Source organism: Rhizoctonia solani, chromosome 13, assembly GCF_016906535.1.
Source record: "Rhizoctonia solani chromosome 13, complete sequence".
NCBI lineage: Eukaryota > Fungi > Basidiomycota > Agaricomycetes > Cantharellales > Ceratobasidiaceae > Rhizoctonia > Rhizoctonia solani.
In genome coordinates, this window is record NC_057382.1 from 1,534,678 (window position 1) to 1,553,031 (window position 18,354).

The following is an 18,354-nucleotide window of genomic DNA, read 5'->3' on the forward strand; positions in this document are numbered from 1 at the left end:
GATTGATACATACCGATTAACTCGCACAGGCTCGGCAATTTCATTCTAAATGGGTCATGAGACTCTGCCGGGGTTCACGCCGATTGGCTGCTGGGCATCTTTATAACAAGATCGCCCATCAAGCAGATTGACTTCATAAACGCCGCAAATAACCCCTACCCCGCATACTTTCATAACTCCTACTAAAAAAATGTCTCGACAGACGCTAACACTCTCTGAAAACTGGCAGTGGAAGCAGCGCGATCCTAAAATAGAGAACGTCTTTGACGAACTCAAGCGACCCGACACATCAATCCAACATGATCCTAAAGATACTAGATCAACTTGGAGAAAGGCCATTACATCCCCATCCGAAATCCACGTTGAGCTTCTAAAAGCTGGTATTATACCAGATCCTTACAAGGGCTTCAACGAGCATAAAGTACAATGTGAGCCAAATCTACGCAAGTACTGGGTTGTATAGCACTGGCTCATCATTTACAGGGGTCGGGAAAAGGGAATGGCTCTATCGATATGCTTTTGAGCTATCACAACAGCAACTCTCAAGTTCGGTTGAGTTGGAGTTTGAGGGGCTAGACACCTTCTGTACTGTATACCTGGTGTGTTATTGTTGCACATCCGAGGATATATCATTAATCGTAGCTTTAGAATGAGCTTGAGATCCTCAAATCCGACAATATGTTCACCCCGTTGACCGTTTCATTGGCACCCGTTGATGCCGCTCCATCTTCGCAATCAAAAGGAATTGTTAACACCGTCAAAGAAATTGTCTCTACTCTATCACTTTCTTCAAACGCCCAGCCAAAGTATGTCCTCAAGCCCGGGATCAACGTCCTTCTGCTTCATTTCAAGCCCGCCTTGCTCGAGGCCGAGGCGTTAGAAGATAGGTATGGTAAAGTGCGAGCAGGTAGCTGCAACTTAGGGTTACCGAATCGGGTATACGTTCGCAAGGCTCAATTTGGGTGGAGATGGGATTGGGGTAGGTTTGGTCCATGTTCACTGATCCTTGGGATCTCATAGAAAAACTTTACTCGTGTAGGCCCGGAACTCATGACTGCAGGGCCATACAGGCCAATTCATCTTCATACACACAAGGCTCGAATCGCTGATGCGTACGTCAAGACGATTGTATCTTCCGCTCCAGAGCTAGCATGCGCTATTGAGATCGAGCCTACACTTCACGGAGATGTTTCAGCGGTGTCCAAATTTGATATCTCCCTTCGTCATCCCGAAGGCACTGTTATTCGCACTCAGGTGTTTGACATTGGATCTAAGATTAGGTGGAAACTAGAAGATGGTGAGGTTTCGTTGTGGTGGCCTGTTGGCTATGGTCAGCAGACCTTGTACCATGTCGATATCATTGCAACGGGTGAGGTGAGTACAGTAATAGTGTGGATTAAATTATACCATTTGATTTCCTGATATGCATATATTCAGGACGGCACAGTACTGGATCGTGTTGCCAAACGAATTGGGTTTCGTCGGGTCGAACTAGTACAAGAGCCACTAGTTGACGCACCGGGCACGACATTTCTATTCGAGATAAACGGAGTACGAGTTTTTATTGGGGGTAAATACAGTATTTTTCCCTACGTACCAAACCTAAATAGTTATTAGGGTCTAACTGGATCCCCGCCGATAATTTCCTGACTTCTATCACACCCAAAAGATACCAAGCGTGGCTCCAGCTTCTCAAGGATGGCAACCAGAATATGGTTCGTATTTGGGGTGGAGGTGTATACGAACCCGACGTGTTCTATGATACATGTGATGGTCAGTACCAACAAAATAAATGGACATGTATTTGTACTTACCACTGTAAATGTAGAGCTTGGCATTCTTGTCTGGCAGGATTTTCAGTTTGCATGTGGACAATATCCAGCACACAAGGAGTTCTTGGCTAATGTCGAGGCCGAAGCAGAGGCAAATATTAAGAGACTCCGTGGACACCCAAGTCTGGCTTTGTGGTGTGGAAACAATGAAGGTATAGTTCGTTCACTCTTGACCCTAGATACAAAACTGAGGTCAACCTAGACTATCAACAAGTATTTCAATGGGGTCTCTCGACTCTTCCCGCAGTTGTTATCTATGAGAAGTTGCTGCCGCGTGTAATCAGTAATCTTATGGGTGATGCTGTTCCCTATCACCGCGGGAGCCCTTATGGCAGGTAAGTCGGATTGGCTGCTATACTTAAAATCCCTTTTAAGCCCTTGAACCAGTGTAAAGGAATGGGACACCGCGGACCCTACCATCGGTGATATACACCAGTGGGAAGTATGGGCGGGAAAAGGTGCACCTTATCAAGATTGGGATATAATGGGCGGAAGATTCGTCAGGTCAGCCGCCCACATGCGTCGCCTTTAACCAAACCTTTACTCATCGAAATGTGCATATAGCGAGTTTGGTTTACCATGCATGCCTAATATGCGTACTATAGACTACTGGCTCCAAGATACCGACTCTTCTCAACGTCGGGTTCAGTCCAAGGCCATGCAACAGCACAATAAAGCCGGCGCCCATGAACGTCGCCTGGCAGTTTACATGAACGAGAACTTCTGGATCACCAATGACCTTGAGAGGTTCGTCGTCCATGTACCCAGCCCATACCTCCTGATATGCTCAACTTGTAATAGATACGCCTATCTCACACAAGTAATGCAGTCAGAGGGTGTATCCTCCGCCTATCGGATGTGGAGACGGGAATGGAAGGGAAAGGGGAAACAATATGTGCGTGTGTATGAACCCGTGGCCTACGATCCACAACTGATTTAGTTGACGATAACGGCAGTGTGCCGGAGTAATTGTGTGGCAATTGAATGACTGCTGGCCGGTCAGCTCTTGGGCCATAGTTGACTATTTCGTGAGTTTATGAACAAGGCTTAAAGAGTTATTCATACTGAGTAGGCATCCTAGTTGCGGCCAAAACTGGCGTACTATACTATTGCTCGGGAGATGCTTCCGTACACAATTGGTATAAAGCGCACTGTAAGTCCTGATTAGACCTTATGTAGTATCCTTTCATATGATGGCGTCATGCTAAGGTCAAACAAAATCGCGAGACGGATCGCCCACGCCAGTTCTATGAATTTGGCGCATTCCAAAGCATCGGAGCGTCGATCGATGTCTGGGGCACCAACTCCACGCTTCTCAAAAAGAAAGCACTCGTTAAATTGTCCTGCTTTGATCTAGCCTCGGACTGGAATCACGTCGAGGAGCATTCTGTGACCCTCTTTCCAAACCAAGCCACTGAAATTTTAGCCATTCCGTGCCCTGCCCCCCGCATATAGGACCGGTTCCTGGACCTGATGACGATGCCGATGCTCTACCGACAACATCGCATTCTGTCGTTGTTTTTGCTTTACTTTTAGACGAGGCGGGGCGAGTGCTATCTCGTTATGCAGATTGGCCACAGCCGTTCCGAAGTTACGATATGCCCAATCCCGAGCTTCAGTTGTCTGTGGAGGGAGAAAGAGTCGTAGTGACAGCGAAAAGACCTGCCAAGGCAGTAATGCTTGGTGTCGATGGTGAAGATGATGAAGTTCGATGGAGTGACAACGCACTAGATGTAATGCCTGGTGATCCACAAACGGTGACGGTGCGGGGACTTAATGACAGAAAAGTGACCGCACAATGGCTACGATCTGACTAGCTGGGACTTTTATGTTGATATTAAAATGCCCCCTGTACATCGTTTAATATGAACAAATAAGGCCTTGTATTGTCTCAGGGTACGGCAAAAAGCCGGGAAATTTTTGCTAATCAAGTTGTAATCAAGGCTCGGCCAAACATCCCATTTTAGGATCAAAATATATCAACCTGTTGCTCGCTTCAAAAAAGGTTTTCGCAATTCATCACAATGGTATTCACACCCTTTACGGTGGCAAGAAAATGGTCTGGATCGTCAGACTTCTAGTTGTGGGGTAAACAGCATAACAGAAATAGTCTAAAAAGACCTTCAATACGAGATTAATTTTAGTCGCGGACCGTTGGTATGCGTTACTGACCGGGTACGCCGAAGGTAACGGTAACAAAAGTCTGGGGGTGCCTTCCTATCTTTGTCTCCCATGCTGCCGTCTGTATGAGTCAACTGTGGGCGGGGGTAGTGAGGACGAGGATCGTGACTCGTCGTGAGATAGCGCAGCTTGTATTGCTTACAAATAACCAATGACCGTGTTTTTAGTAACGCCCATGTAAGACCTCAGTGACTCGAGCAATCTTCTTCTATGAAGGGCCATTGCGGGCACAGCACTGATCCACATGAGGTCAACTGCGGTCCCGAGTCATCATCGTAGTCAGGCGCCTCTTCAGTTCAGAAAAGCTATAAGAGGTCTTTGTACGGTAGCAAGATGTTCATTATACCAGCTCTCACAAGCCCTCTACTCCAAGTAAAATCTAGCAGCCATTGCTCTAGCCCTCTTACATCTTATAAACTTCCTTAATACATCAGACGCGATGCCCAGCTACGCTGCCTCGACTACTTCTACTATTCTTTGGTCCACCACCAGCAGCCTCGTGATTACTCTGCTGCTTTTGGCAATCTCGCATCGTCTTATGGTGCCTCTGGGACCGCACCTTCCCGCCCATCATCCAAGACTGCCTCACATCTAAACGCAGGAGCGAGCTCGCGCTCTGACACTAGTACAAAACGATGGCGTTCGATATTCTCTAAGCAACCGTTGTCCTCTAATCCGGCTGCTGAGCCGGAGAAGTACGTCGTACCCAAGTCCCAAGATTTTGGTGCATTGATAAACAAGTATGGTGCCAAGTCTGCTCCCACGGCCAGCCTGCTTTAGCTCAAGTATAGGTTAGTTAAGAGTCATAGGTTTTACCAAAATCTCCCAGTACTAATCATGATATTCGCACTAGGCACTTGAAAAAAATATAACCATATACCTGCCGGACATTCAAGCTGTTCCTAGTGTGCTTCGTTTCTAGAATACCCCTTACTTTTAATTGGCTATATTAAATCACTTCGTCATGGGTGTAACTTTACATGTAATCCAAAACTAATGATGTTGGAAACATCACCCCATTTGAATGAGTTCTGGGGCTTTTTACTAAGCACTTCTCAATTCCTTCTCAAAAAGGATGAACTGGGCGAATTTGTCCTTTAGTGAATCTTCGAACTTGGTATACTTAATACCAAGTATATCTCTTGAAGCACTGGTATCGGCCGAGTAGACTCCTTCGGGAGGGTACCCAGAAAACTGGGTGCCTGAATTGCGCATCCCATAAGTTTACTGTACACCAAAAGCACATCTAAACTTACTTCTTGGGATACCCTTGGCTTTAGCCCGTTCGGGATAGTGCTCCCAGATGTAGTTGGCTACTTGCCCAACATTAAAGTTTCCTTCAGCCAAGAGGAATCGTTTTCCGCCTGCTTCGGGTTTCTCCTGTAGGGGAAGACTGTCAATATTTCCCATCTCGAATATTGAGTGTTTATCGCTTACCAGAGCAGCAACGTGTGCCTCTGCAACATCTCTCACATCAACCCACAACCAGACTCCATTCCCTTTCAAATCATTGTTTTGACCGTTGAAGATTTGGTAAAATTGGAGCTCGTGGCATTGAGGGTCTCCAGCGATGTCACCTCTTGAAGAGCAGGACCATATACCTGACGCGTGTTTGAGTCGAATACAGTAATGCCTGATGCGAATATATCACGTACCATTGTAGGGCATATGGTGACAAGATCAAACTGTAGTTTCTCCTTTTCCACAAAGTCCCAAGCAGCCTTTTCAGCGAGCGCCTTGGAAGCAAAGTAGGCAACTTCCGGATTCTGCACTGCATATTCGTATGTAATCTGAGACAACACAAATGAACTACGTTTTTGTTACAAAATATCTTCGACCTACCGGATTCCAATCCTTTTCGGAGTATACATGCTTAGTAGAGTCGACACTACTATTTGCCAAAGCTGCAAAGGAAGATGTGATGATAACTCGTTTGACTTTGGAGCCGTGTTCTTTTGTAGATTTGAGTATCTCGGTAGTTCCTTTGATAGCTGGCTGTAAAATGTCCTTCTCCGGGTCTTCACTAGATCGCAAAGAATCAGCGCATGCCCCATCAGTCTAAAAGATTCATACGCACACGCCAAACACGAGCGGGCTGCTCGTGTGCAAGACAGAGTCGAAAGCATTGTCCTTGAAGACTTGATCAAAGGCACCTGGAGCAGTCATATCCTGTATGATCGCAAACTTGAGTTGACCACTCTCGGTAGCTTCGGGGAATGTCTTGCGTAGATGTGTGGTCTTGCTTTCTGAGCGCACAGTCGTAGTTACGTTGTGTCCATGTTTTAATAGTAGGAGCAAGATGTGGACAGCAATGAATCCATTGCCTCCAGTCAAAAGTACGTTGGAAACGGTCATGGAAGAGATATATGCGCTAAACGGTGTCGATGAAGTTAAGATGGGTTGAAAAGAGCACGCTCGATTTCCCCTTTTAAGCAGCGTTGGGTCCGGATGACTCTCGGCGTTCGGCATTTATCCCGAGCGCATGAGTAAGTACAAAGCACGCAAGAATTATAATACGAGGCAAGCTTTCAAAAATATCGGGCTACCATGACCGGAGGGCTGAACATTGATTTCGAATTTCATCTCGCTTTTGGTGAGCAAGAGTAACAGTGTTATCGTGTAGTATTAGAGGCCAAAGCAATGGGAGTCAGCCTGGTAAGCCCTCGGTGAAGCCTGCGGTCCCAACCGCGCTGGCGAATCGGTTGAGTGGGTGAATTGGCAATAGCTACCCGCGTCTCGCCCGACCTACAGTCCTCGACCCGTATGTTGGCGTGGGTGACTGCGGGTTGGAGGAAGCAATGCCTAGTAATTTAAATTATAATATCTTAGTGTCGGAGCTGTGTTAATTCATTGGTAAATAACATGAAATCTGAATTCATGCATTGGTAGAAAACTTCAATACGCAAAGTCATTTAGTGGCTGTGTTTCGTTCACTACCTGCGTGACTAGCCATAGGCTCCCTCCATCATGTGACTCGTGGCCCAAACGCTCAGCGCTACGCATTCAACCTCGCTCTCTCGTCACCAACCCGATAAACAATGTCGACAGCTCACAGGTATGCCACAGAATGTTTGATACATTATATCTATTAAAAATAAAACAGACCAACATGGGATCCTGCGCAGGCAAAGGATGTAAAGAGTGGCTCACGACAATATTCGTCGCGCGACATGGCGTCGCAGACGAAACTCAAGTTTAGGTAAGTTCTATCTAGTTTAGTACATTCTATTCCAGAGTTTACTCTCAAATCACCGTGGCTTAGACAACCTGGTCAACGTCTGTAGGAGACGTCAAAAAGCGAGACCTTCGCACAGACTTGCTGCTGGCAGAACATGAAGCCAAGAATAAGAAGCGCAAAGCGGCCGGGCAGGACCCGTACCTCTCCCCCCGGCATTGGCTGCCCTCACCAGCAATGCGACGCCAGTTGCTGCGATCGAGAATGGCCCGTCCGAGGAAGAGGATCCTGCGAGTAAACGGCAGAAAATGCTGCAAGAGGCGCTGGAGCTTGACAGAGATGATGACGATGATGATGCTAAAGTGCAGGACAAAGGCAAGGGCAAGGCTACAGCTGATGATATGTGAGTTTCACCATTTGGTCGGCCACCACTTCAAGGGAACTTTGATCGCCGACATGGCATAGGGACGTGGACGATGATGATGATGATGACGAAGACGAGGATTCCGACGATGATGAAGATGAGACAGCCCAGTTATTGGCCGAGTTGGAGAGAATAAAGCGAGAGCGTGCGGCAGAGGAAGAGAGGAAGGCGAGAGAGGTCAGCGAAGGAAAAGCACGGGACTTGGAGGAAGAGATTGCCACAAGAAATCCGTTACTGAACCTCGAAGCAGCACTTGGGCAAGGTTCCAAGTCAGGCAAACCTGGCACGTTTGCCGTGAAGAAGAGGTGGGATGACGGTGAGGATCCTTTCTTGCTAAGACAATCAATCCCACGCAATCTAAGTACTCTACGGCAGATGTTATCTTTAAAAACCAGGCCGTTAACTCATCAGACTCCCCGAACGGACAGTTTGTCAACGACTTGCTGCGTACGGAATTCCATAGGTTAGTCGCTGTTTTCTAATTGCTAGCCCAAGCTGAAACCCCGGACTGCAGGAAATTCATGGCTAAGTTCATTAAGTAATTACTTAATTTGGAGAGTTTTTATGCCAGACTTGCACTTTCAGACAACCTTCGGCTATTCGCTCGAAGAACTGTGTTTTACTCAAGTCTCCAGCAACCTTGTTGTATGTTATCTAGCGTCGACAGTCATAAATAAAATATGCGCCTGGCGCTTTTTCATAATACTATTAGAGTCATCAAAATGTGTTCTAAACAAGTGTGAGGCTACTATGCAAAGTGACGTTGGAGCTTTTTGGCCGGTGTATTAAGGGGTGCTGTGCTGAAGTGATCAAAAATAAGTTATCTACAATGAAAAAAAGCGCCGAGTACCAGTCCATATGATCGAATCAAAAATAACATAAACAAAGCGAAAAAAAGAGGAAACAGCACAATACTATCATTTACACAATCGTCAAATCATCGTAGGATAGCACAAAAAGTGGCTCGTAAACAAACAAACAAGTCCCCAAATAAAACCCAGAATGAGACATAGAGCAAGTAAACATGACTCCTGCGTTACGTCTCGGGAGAGGTCCTCTGCACTTGCGAACGAATGCTTTCCAACCTTGCGCGACGGCCTCGGCGGAAGATGCGACGACTGAGTTCAACGACTTTGCCAGCAACACCAAACTTGGGCTTGGGACAAATGGCGACGAGTTGCGTGAATGGATCGAGTGAGTGCGTACTCGTGTCCCGCGGCCGGTGATTTTCCCTACAAGCTCCTTGAGCGTACGCTTCCTTGACATTGCCACGGGGGTAACGATTCTGCTGCTGGGTGACCTGGGATGGGTGGATGGGCGTCTTGGCGATGAAATTGTCGATCCAAGCGAGAGCCTCGAGGCCAGTGATCCCGAACGGGAATGCTCGTATTGCTCAGCTGGTGCTCCATGAGGGTCGGAACCGACGGAGGCAAAGGCGGCAGCGCGGACAACGAGTCAATCTGGAGATTGGCATGGCTCGTTCTGAACCCTACATCAGGATAGACAGTCGGGGGAGGGGGAAGCATCATGTTGCTCCGGCTCGAGGTCGTAGAACTCGTCGAGAACGAGTAAGTCGTCGCATGGTTCTGCGTCGTGGCAGGTGTCGGGAAGTGTTGTCTAGCATTCAGAGGCGAGTGAGGCGAGTGCGCAGGCGGTAATTGAGAAGGTACGGGGACCTGAGCCTAGGAAACAGACAGTCAGAAACTCGTCTCGAAAATAAGCCCGGCGATCATACTCACTTCAAAATTAGTAATTTCCCACAAACGTTCAGGCGAAATGTGGCATATCGGTCTCCAAAGATAGGGCATAGGGGGACCCAGCGCGCTCGGCGAGCTGTACGTCCGACGGGTAACATACGTATCAGGAATAGGCCACCGGCCGGCAACATAAATCGTAAGCCAGTGAGGTTCTAAAGAGCGGGGACGGGGGCGCGGCGGGGGAGGAATTAAGCTGGAATAACCAGAATGGGAAGACGTAATATGAGTAATGCTCGTAGCTTGACTGCGTGTCGTCTGACGTGAGACTGAGCGTGCAAATCGGATGCGGGGCGAGACAGGAGAGGGAAGAGCAGGCCATGGGAGAACATTCGATCCCTGGATGAGGATTGGAGGCGGAGGACGATGTGGCGTGCCCGGTTGCGGGGTCATGATGCTTCGAACGAAATCCTCGACAATCTCATCATCATCCGGCAAAGCGCTATCGATATCTGAAGACGAAGACGATGTGATGTGAGATCGCTAGGCACAGGCGGGGGAGCCGGAATAGTCGACCCGGCTTCATCACGACCAATCTCGTCATACAGATCTTCGTAGCGTGGACCAGGTTGGCTAGGCTGTCGACGAAGGGGACGAAGTACATTCTCGACCATGCGCTGAGACCGGGGAGGCGCCCCAGTACGCAAAGCGCCCGCAACGGAGAGCACAAACTGAATATACTTGTTGCGCGACTGGCGGTCGGTGGCATTAGGGGTATAGTCGACGGGAGCCTCGACAGGAACAGCCGAGTTGGTCGTCGCGCGGCTCTCGGATCGTCTGCCAACGTGTTCCCAGTCACCGCCGTAGAGAATTACGTCTTCGCCTTCTTCCAGTGCTCGTTGGTCGTCGTCTCGTAAATAAAGCGAATGTCTATATTCGGCAAGAACAAGCGAATCCGCAAACCAGTTGCGGTTTTCAGAGGGGACCACTAGGGATGGAGGAGGAATCGTCGATAACGAGGGGCTGGCCTCGCTAAACGTGATGCTGACCGCGCCGGGCGAGAGGGTTCTAGACGGTGCAGAGTGTGAGCTTCGGTACGGAGGCGGGTTCGCGAACGAGGGCGGGGTAACGTATGCCGCGCTGGTAGTCGCCAGACTGGGTGGGCCACGGAGGTGGGAGGAGCTAGCCGATGGGATCGGAGTCCGCACGTTGAGCTCATGGACAATAGACGCTACGGTTTGCAGCCGATCAACAGTGCGGCGGTTGGATTCAGACGTGTCGCTGCCGAGAGAGAACGCAGAGGTGTTGCCGTCCTCTTCTGCCCAGTCGAGGTCCGACGTCTGGACGGTAAGGTGTCCGTTTGCGCCAGCAGGAGCAGCGTCCGCAAGCCATCCCGAGTGACGAGAGCCGGACCGAGAGGGCGAGGGCGTGGTACCGACATCGGACAAACTCTGACCGGCGCTCTCCCGCTATCATTGTCGTAATCATGCGGGAGCATATCGTCCAAGATAACCGCGCTGTCGGGCCTGCGCGCGCTATGGCGACTAAGCACCTCGGCAACCGCCGCACTCTCGTCCTCGCTACTCTGGAGCTCATCAAACGTTGCGCGCGTGATCGGGAGACCGTTGGCGTCCATGTTGCCCATAGTAAACGCGATCCAGCTCTCGACGGGGAGACGAATATCGCTGTCGGCCGCGTGAGCGCTATAAAACGACTCGTTTCCGGGATGAGAGTTTGACCGTTCCGTGGGTGGCCTCGATGCATCAGTAGGTGGCGTGACTGATTCAGGCAGTGACTCTGGGGGAGAGTAGTGCTGATCGTGGCGTACGGGTATGCTGCAACCACCGTTGGACGAGTTGGGCGTGTGGGATAAGCCGGGGATGGACGGGGACGGGGCCAACGAGGCAGGAGGAACCAAGCCGCCCGGAACGAACGAGTGAACGCTGGCGGCTCGACGAGCCGGGGTCGAACTTCCATGTGCACTGGGCGCGAATTCGCCGCTGGGACGACGGGTGATGGTCATCGTCACGGGACGAGATACCATGGCCCTCATTGCGGACTGAACGAGCGGGTTCTCCTCGGCCGTGACGGCAGAATGGCCCGCGCTCGACGAGCCCTCTTGGTTTTCCACCATGTGCACGGGCGTCTCGGTATGCGGGAACGAGCCTGGAAAGTCGACATCGGTAGATTGGGCAGGACTATCCCGAGCGGTGTGGAAGGACCCGTCGCGAGAAGCGGTTTCCATTCGGCTGAACATATGTCTGGGGGGTGACCACGGTAAGCGTTCGAGAGGCTGGACGGCTGAGGTTGGACGATAATCGGTTCACGAAGTTCAATCGACGGACGACGAGGCAGTTCTTGAGACGACGTCATGAATGGCTCTGCACCCAGAGTCCCAACATTGGAGGGGGAGCCAGCTGAGTGGGCGAAGCGTCGGCAAGGGAATGCTACTCCTACGAATCATCGGCGGCGGCATAGGTCGACTCGGCTTGCAACGGGCGCAGAGGCTGCTTGGCTGGGGACGGAACCGGGCCTTGCTCGGCGAAGGCACACGCGACTTGCTCGGCGACGAGGGAACATACGACTTGGAAGGCGACGAAACTCGCGACTTGGAGGGCGACGGTATCTGAGATTTCGAAGGCGAGGGCACTTGGGACTTGGCAGGAGACCCAGCGCGCGACTTGGTAGGCGACGCAGCTCTCGAAGGCGGACCCAGACTCTTGGGCACAAATAATACGACGTCCCGCCCATCGCTCGACACCTCGCCTCCGTCCCCGGTCTGCTCCTCCGAATCAACGACTGCGCCGTGCGCCGTGCGCCCCCACTCCCGCTCCCGCTGCGTGTCCTCCCACCGGCCTCGACATTTATCTCGCCCGAACGGCTGAAATCGGCGCTGGGGATGTGGATGAATCCTTCGCTGTGCGCGCGCACGGGCAACCGGGTCCGACGGCGTTTCCGCTTTTGAGGCGTGGACGAGGCCGAGGAGGACGACCTCTAAAGACGACTTCGTCGGATGCGGAACCGGGATCGGGCGTCATGCGACGTAAACGTGCCGGGATCGGGCTCAAGGCGCGAGCAGGGAACAGAGGCGGCGCGCCCAAGGGTGTAGTCGACATCACCTCAGGAGTAGTAGTAGTGGGCTTGACAGGCGTAGAAGCCGCATTCGGAGTCGAAAACCCGTTCCTCTCCGGGGTCGAAAACACATTCACGGGGGACGCACTAGCAAACCCTCCATTCCTATTCCCAGGGCTCGAAAACGAATGGCTCGGCAAGGGCGTCGAGGGCGGTGTAGGGGTCGCAGGCGGAGGAGGCGTCCATTCTCGAATCGATGGTCCTTGTTCCCCATTTAGGTGCGGTTCTTCGGGTGATGTTGGGCCCAGCGACCTATCGGACGCGAACACGTTCTCGGCGGCCATAGTGACAAATCACGCATGGCGCGAATGGGCGAATAGCCGAGCGCGAGGATCGACAAATCCTCAAACGCGCGAGTGGACGAATCTTGACTCTGGCTCGTGCTCGTGTGTGTATGGACGGAGGAATCGAGTATCGAGCAGACCGACGTATCCCCGCGGCTCTCGTGACCGACAAGTCCTCGACGGCAAGCGTGGACATGTCCCCTCCAACCACCTCGTCCACCCTCGAATTCACACTTGCACCAAACATGACGTCGCCCAACAACGAACCTCGTTTTAGGGATTTCGCATCGGCGCGGGCAATGGCAGACCGTGCGAAGGAAGCGGGCTTAAACCCCTCAACAAGTCCAGGTGCGCATTGAAGGCGGACGCTGGATGGGTGTGGCGCTTGTTCGAAGAGGGTGGGTTTTCGCACGGGCGTTCCGGCCGGCGGGCAGCGATGGGAATGCTGGATTGGAACGGCGTGTTTGGGGAAGGTTGGCTGTAGGATGTCGCAGGGGATGAATGTACCTGTTGTCCGAGGATGAGGTCTGACGGCGACTGGGATGCGGGATGATGTAGGAGTCGACTGTTGCTGCTGCTGTGTTGTGGGAACCGACCGCCGGTGGGTGAATTTTGATAGGGCGAGCTGTGATACGCGATGTCGAGGGGGAGTTCTGGAGTACAGTGGTAGAGGGAGCTCTGAAGCGAGAAGCGGAAGGAGACTGCTGAAACCTCGTCGTAGTCGTTTGATTCCTCGTCGCAGCGGGGGAAGCCTGTACTCTCATCATCGTAGGAGACGAATGGACCGTAGCACGCATCATCGTGGGGGACGTTTGAACTCGTACAGTCGTAGGGGATGCCTGCACCCTTGGATTCTGAACTCGCGTTGTCGTCGGGGACGTTTGAATTCGTGATGTTCGAGGCGAAGTCTACGTAAAATGATATATGCATATAACATAAAATGAGCTCTAAATGCGAGAGGAACGAAAGCACGAGCCGCATCTCACCGTAGTAGGATCAAAACTCGTCATCGCGTCATCATAGACCTCGACACCAGGACACTCTCCCTCTCTCCAGCGGCCAAAGCCTCAAAACTCCTCTCGATCATCGAAAAGCGCAAACTGGTCGGACTCATGCTCTCGACCGGACTCACGTAGACACCGCTCGTAGGGCTACCGTGCATGACAAAGGACACGCTCCGTGCGTCTTCGTGGAACATGACGGGCGAGACGGGCGCGGGGTCCTGGTCAGAGTACGGATCGAGGTTGGTCTGGACGGTGAGCGGGACACGGGTTTGGATGTGGAGTTGGTACGAGGGCATGTTTGCGTTTGTGCTTGCGCTTGTCCCAAAGTGCGAGGGAGGCTGGGACCCAAAGTGCGACGATGGCTGGGCGAAATGCGACGACGATGGCTGGGGCAACGATTCCGACTCGGGCTCACGTGTAGGCGGGGACAAAGGGCGAGGAACAGAGGGAAACGTAAACGTGTTCAACAAGTCGTGAGCGCCGGGCGGAGACTGCCTCTGCTGCTGCTGTTGTGGTTGTGCTGCTGCTGCAAGCTCGCAGATCCAACACCGCCCACACCAAGCCCTTTACTCTTCGGGGCACGCGGCCAAAACGGCTGGAGCCTTCTTGAGGGGATCGGTCGTCGACAACGACGGGTGGAGGAAGCAAGAGTGCAGAATCGCGTTTGGACTCGACTAGATTAAGTACCACGTTAGCTCCGGCGAGTTAATCAAAAAGTGGCGGGCGGGATCAAAAAGGCAGTGACATCAACACACTACTAAACGATGTCATAATATCGGGAAGTGAACCCAATAAGAAATTACAAAAAAGGGGGGGGCCAAATGAAACTGATGGGAAAGGGACAAGAGGCTTACCAGGTTTGGACCCCTCGCCCACGACGTCGAGAATAGACTGGATGCGCAGGCGTGAGTGAGCGTTGGCTGTCGACCGATCGTCGGCCGTTGGAATCAACCGATCGTCGACCGCTGGCAACGCTCGAGTGTCGGCTTGACCGTCGGGACGACCCGCTGATGGCACGTGTGGCAGCGGCGGCCCGGCGTGCGAGTATCTGGCCCATCTTGAGCGCAAGCGGATCATCATACCCAATCTCATCCGCCGTCGACTCCATTCATAAAGTTTTCTGGAACGGGGCGAGACACGGGTGAGAATCGAACAAAATGAAAAAAGCACATAAAGCAAAGACACACCCAGGTGGGAACCCTTGGAAGGAAAGGGAAAGACACGGGCCGCAGCGGAGGTGGAAGTAGAGGTGGAGGTGGATGTGCCATTCACAGTCATGAGCGAGACTTTTGTTCGGGGCGGGGCACAAAGCGTGAGATGAGGCGGTGAGCATCTCCCGGGTCGGACACGCTGCGTGTTTTGAGCGAGGGTTTGGCCTTTGCAACCTGCTCATCTCTCATCTGTGAGTCGATCTGATCATCTAACTAACATAACGGTATGGGCTACACACATGTTCCAGTTGCCGGATCTGTATAGCACCGCTTGCGAGCTTGGGCTTCGGATGTTGCAGTTGAGCGTCGTACGGATATACCTGCGCAGGAGACTCGGGCCGCTCTTTCTGGAACGGGAACAGGCCGTCTGCGGCTGCTGCGAGCTGGTACAGAACAACAACAATACGGTTAGTCCTACACGTCTGAAACATGTGTCTTTACCCACGCGGATGTCAGCATCTAGCTGCAAGAAGCGCCGAGCCAGTTGCAGCTGGTGCGAGTCGCTGTGTCGTTGTCTGTGCTTGGGCATCCTCGGCCGATGCAAGCGTGGAGAGTGGGAACCAACAAGGAAGGACAACAACAGGGGGGAAGAAAAAAGTGTTCAGGCGGAAACTCGTCCAAAAGAAATAGAGAAAAAAACAGTCGAGGCTCGGGCAGTCGTCGTAATAAGCGCACCGGTCTCGACCATGGACCGAGGGGGGATTGAAAGCGTAAAAACCAAAGCGAACCAGATGACGCACCGCCCTTGCCGTGGCTGCAACGAGGCCAATATATATACTCGACTGCCTCGCCAACACGGCGTGGGATGATGTAATCCGATCACTTCCTTTTCCCGCCCTGATGTTGATCTTTTTCGGAAACCGACTGTCAACACCCAATCACTTCACACACGGACATGTTTCATAAACGCTATTATCAATCTAGAGCTACATAATTCGATTACGATGGGCATAGAGTACCATCACCATCCCGTGGTGGACATCGAGAACTTGAAGGTACTCGACACAAAAGAGAGAGAGCGAGCGAGCATACAAATGAAAAAAGGTACATGACTAAATGAAGGGGGGCATTGGTATAATAAGTAGAATAATTAGCGAAGGGTGTAGAGGTAATTAAGAATAAAAGGTCCGTGAGCCCGAATATAAGATAACTAGTTACGTCGCTTCAACCAACGACCGAGTGTTTTGGCAAGGGACCCTTTTGACGCGGTCGAGATTCCTGTTCGCCCGCAACCGCAACCGACACCGACGCTCGGCTCTTGATCCCGTCTTCCCATCCGCAAGTCACACCCATCCCAGATCCACCTTCGTCCTCCGAGCTCCATCGCTGACTAAACTGCCGGGTCTTGGGCGAGTTGTCCCGGAACGCGACTCGCTCGATCGACACCTGCACTCTCAACGGATGACGAACCGCCGTCGGAGTCTCTCGTGACCGTCGAGGGTTCGAGGCAAAGTACGTCTGGCCGAGCGGGGACCTGCCGGCGGTGGCAGCACCTTCTTCCTCATCGAAATCGTATTCGTTGAAATCAGCTTCGAGTCCGTCGAGGTCCAATTCCAAGTCCAAGTCGTCCTCGTCTGATGTCGCAGAGGAGGATATGGATCCGACGTGGGATGCGTACGAACGTGCGCTGCGCAGTGATTTTGATCCCGATTTGGGAGTTGTGTGGCCCCAGAAGGAGGACGAGACCGCGGACGGAGGGACGGATGATGCTCTGGGTTGAGTAGGAGTCTTGGGAGCACAGAATGGGGAGTAAGTCTGTTCGACAAGTGCCAGCGATGGTCCGGTCGAGACGTATACCGGGGGAGGTCGGCGGCGGTGGGGACGAGGTGGGGGAGGCAGACCTCTCGGAACACAAGAAGAGGAAGAAGAAGAAGTAGACGGCAACGAAGGGACACCCGACGACCGGCGCAAATGGGATTGGACTCGAAGACCAACAACCGCATCGCTCGCAATGCGCCTCAATACAGGATCAGGCTTGGTTTCAACCCCAGGCTCTGGGAACGTCAAGTTCACCTCGGGGCTCGAGCAGAGCGCCATATTCATGTTGAGGCTCTGTGCAAACTGGTCCTGTTACATTATATATCCCGTACACAATGCGTAATTCCATACGGAGAAATGACGTTTGGTATTTCGGACGCGAAACGAGTCGGATCGCAAATTAGCGAATTGTTTCAAGTTATGGTCGACGTTGGACTTACGGCGCTATGGGGCGAAAGTGCGAGCGCTTCCCGACCCGTGCCTACTACAGCCACCTGGGGTCCCGCTACCCTCTGCACCCGTGCTCGGGAGGCATTGTGGACTGTTGCAATAGGGGTCTGAACGTCCGATGATAATGATGATAATGAGGATGAGGAGGATGCACATGTAGATGTAGACGCGGTAGAACGGCCTCGGCGGTGGGTGCGAATACGGAATGCCATCTCAGCGGTCAAATAATTATGAATACACAGGTAGATACAATCGGGCAAAGGATAAGAGGGGGCGAAGGGGTACAGACTCGACACCCACCGGCCGATCCCAAGATATAAGCCCACACCTTGCTATTGAACACGAGCCAATCAAACGGTACCAAGGATGTATCCTCTCCTTTGATCTCCGAGTCCCGCTTCCTCTACATGGCTCTTTTCGATTATGTACGCCTTCTTAATCGAGCATATGTTCATGAGGGCATCTGAGCGAGACATTTGTGCCCTGATGCGATGATCCGACCTGCGAATCTGACACTGACACTATCGACTAGTATGGTGTTCCAAGAAACTAAACTGCCTGGCTGCTGTTCGATTCCCATATCCGTGCTCGACCATTGACGTGAAAGGAAGTTTGAATATCTTGTTCCCGCCAACATGGTCAAATACGGGCGCATCCACTCGCCTTTGTGCTCTTCATCTGTACTGATGGGCGTCCCACTTGGTCTCTCAACCTAATTTTTCACCGCCTACAGTCAATCGCACATTATCCAAGGCTGGGCGCCGCCCACCGCTGGTAGGCCAAGTGGTATATTATTACCGCTACCGGTAGTGAGACGCGGCCCGCCCAATGACACATCGCCTGACAAACTGAGACGGCGCATACATCTCACGAGTCGACAGCTCTCGCAGCTCCGGCGACCAAAAAAGAACCAACAAAACCATATGCCCTCGTTTATTTACCGGGACACACAACTCCACATGTTTGTGCTTTTTTTTTTAGTCTATCTGTCGATGTGTCTAGTTCGAGTCGCATTTTACGTTCCGTAATCGGGTATTCAATGTTCGGCGTTGGGGATGCGCGCGTGTGGAAGATCGCTTGCGATCGGGAGAAAAGCGGGGGGTTAACAATGATGATTTGACTGTGAACATTGTGCTCCCATCGCTGAACACAATGTTTCAGACTTTCTTGGAACAGGTGTGAACGAACAAGTCAACCAACAAAACTGCA

At 51.8% G+C, this 18,354-nt stretch overlaps 7 protein-coding genes across 7 annotated transcripts; 2 read left to right on the top strand and 5 right to left on the bottom strand.

The window, feature by feature from the left end:
* Window positions 1-190: 190 nt before the first annotated feature.
* Window positions 191-4,793, top strand: RhiXN_07314 (beta-mannosidase; the record flags this gene model as incomplete). Its single annotated transcript, XM_043327130.1, has 17 exons — window positions 191-428; window positions 484-599; window positions 649-979; window positions 1,040-1,374; window positions 1,438-1,570; window positions 1,618-1,773; window positions 1,829-1,984; window positions 2,035-2,167; window positions 2,220-2,336; window positions 2,397-2,579; window positions 2,634-2,727; window positions 2,789-2,860; window positions 2,914-2,985; window positions 3,042-3,221; window positions 3,259-3,292; window positions 3,369-3,595; window positions 4,506-4,793. The coding sequence occupies 17 exons, from the start codon at window positions 191-193 to the stop codon at window positions 4,791-4,793; spliced, it is 2,865 nt and encodes a 954-aa protein (XP_043185602.1).
* A 275-nt stretch (window positions 4,794-5,068) lies between these two features.
* Window positions 5,069-6,368, bottom strand: RhiXN_07315 (NADPH-dependent methylglyoxal reductase GRE2 protein; the record flags this gene model as incomplete). Its single annotated transcript, XM_043327131.1, has 8 exons — window positions 5,069-5,075; window positions 5,128-5,215; window positions 5,270-5,393; window positions 5,451-5,558; window positions 5,591-5,614; window positions 5,669-5,803; window positions 5,856-6,036; window positions 6,091-6,368. 8 exons carry the CDS (start codon window positions 6,366-6,368, stop codon window positions 5,069-5,071), a joined length of 945 nt encoding a protein of 314 aa, XP_043185603.1.
* Window positions 6,369-7,051: 683 nt separating this feature from the next.
* On the top strand, window positions 7,052-8,154 carry RhiXN_07316 (cell cycle control protein Cwf15/Cwc15; the record flags this gene model as incomplete). The annotated part of the gene is made up of 6 exons (XM_043327132.1): window positions 7,052-7,068; window positions 7,117-7,212; window positions 7,424-7,591; window positions 7,654-7,928; window positions 7,988-8,075; window positions 8,127-8,154. 6 exons carry the CDS (start codon window positions 7,052-7,054, stop codon window positions 8,152-8,154), a joined length of 672 nt encoding a protein of 223 aa, XP_043185604.1.
* Window positions 8,155-8,648: 494 nt separating this feature from the next.
* Window positions 8,649-12,722, bottom strand: RhiXN_07317 (mucin 2, oligomeric mucus/gel-forming; the record flags this gene model as incomplete). Its single annotated transcript, XM_043327133.1, has 8 exons — window positions 8,649-8,844; window positions 8,885-9,294; window positions 9,352-9,808; window positions 9,883-10,775; window positions 10,859-11,567; window positions 11,606-11,723; window positions 11,764-12,199; window positions 12,255-12,722. 8 exons carry the CDS (start codon window positions 12,720-12,722, stop codon window positions 8,649-8,651), a joined length of 3,687 nt encoding a protein of 1,228 aa, XP_043185605.1.
* A 273-nt stretch (window positions 12,723-12,995) lies between these two features.
* On the bottom strand, window positions 12,996-14,834 carry RhiXN_07318 (mucin 2, oligomeric mucus/gel-forming; the record flags this gene model as incomplete). Its single annotated transcript, XM_043327134.1, has 5 exons — window positions 12,996-13,630; window positions 13,764-14,232; window positions 14,285-14,400; window positions 14,581-14,617; window positions 14,655-14,834. The coding sequence occupies 5 exons, from the start codon at window positions 14,832-14,834 to the stop codon at window positions 12,996-12,998; spliced, it is 1,437 nt and encodes a 478-aa protein (XP_043185606.1).
* Window positions 14,835-15,000: 166 nt separating this feature from the next.
* Window positions 15,001-15,466, bottom strand: RhiXN_07319 (mucin 2, oligomeric mucus/gel-forming; the record flags this gene model as incomplete). Its single annotated transcript, XM_043327135.1, has 3 exons — window positions 15,001-15,126; window positions 15,177-15,320; window positions 15,383-15,466. 3 exons carry the CDS (start codon window positions 15,464-15,466, stop codon window positions 15,001-15,003), a joined length of 354 nt encoding a protein of 117 aa, XP_043185607.1.
* A 635-nt stretch (window positions 15,467-16,101) lies between these two features.
* On the bottom strand, window positions 16,102-16,980 carry RhiXN_07320 (uncharacterized protein; the record flags this gene model as incomplete). Its single annotated transcript, XM_043327136.1, has 1 exon — window positions 16,102-16,980. One exon carries the CDS (start codon window positions 16,978-16,980, stop codon window positions 16,102-16,104), a length of 879 nt encoding a protein of 292 aa, XP_043185608.1.
* Window positions 16,981-18,354: the final 1,374 nt, after the last annotated feature.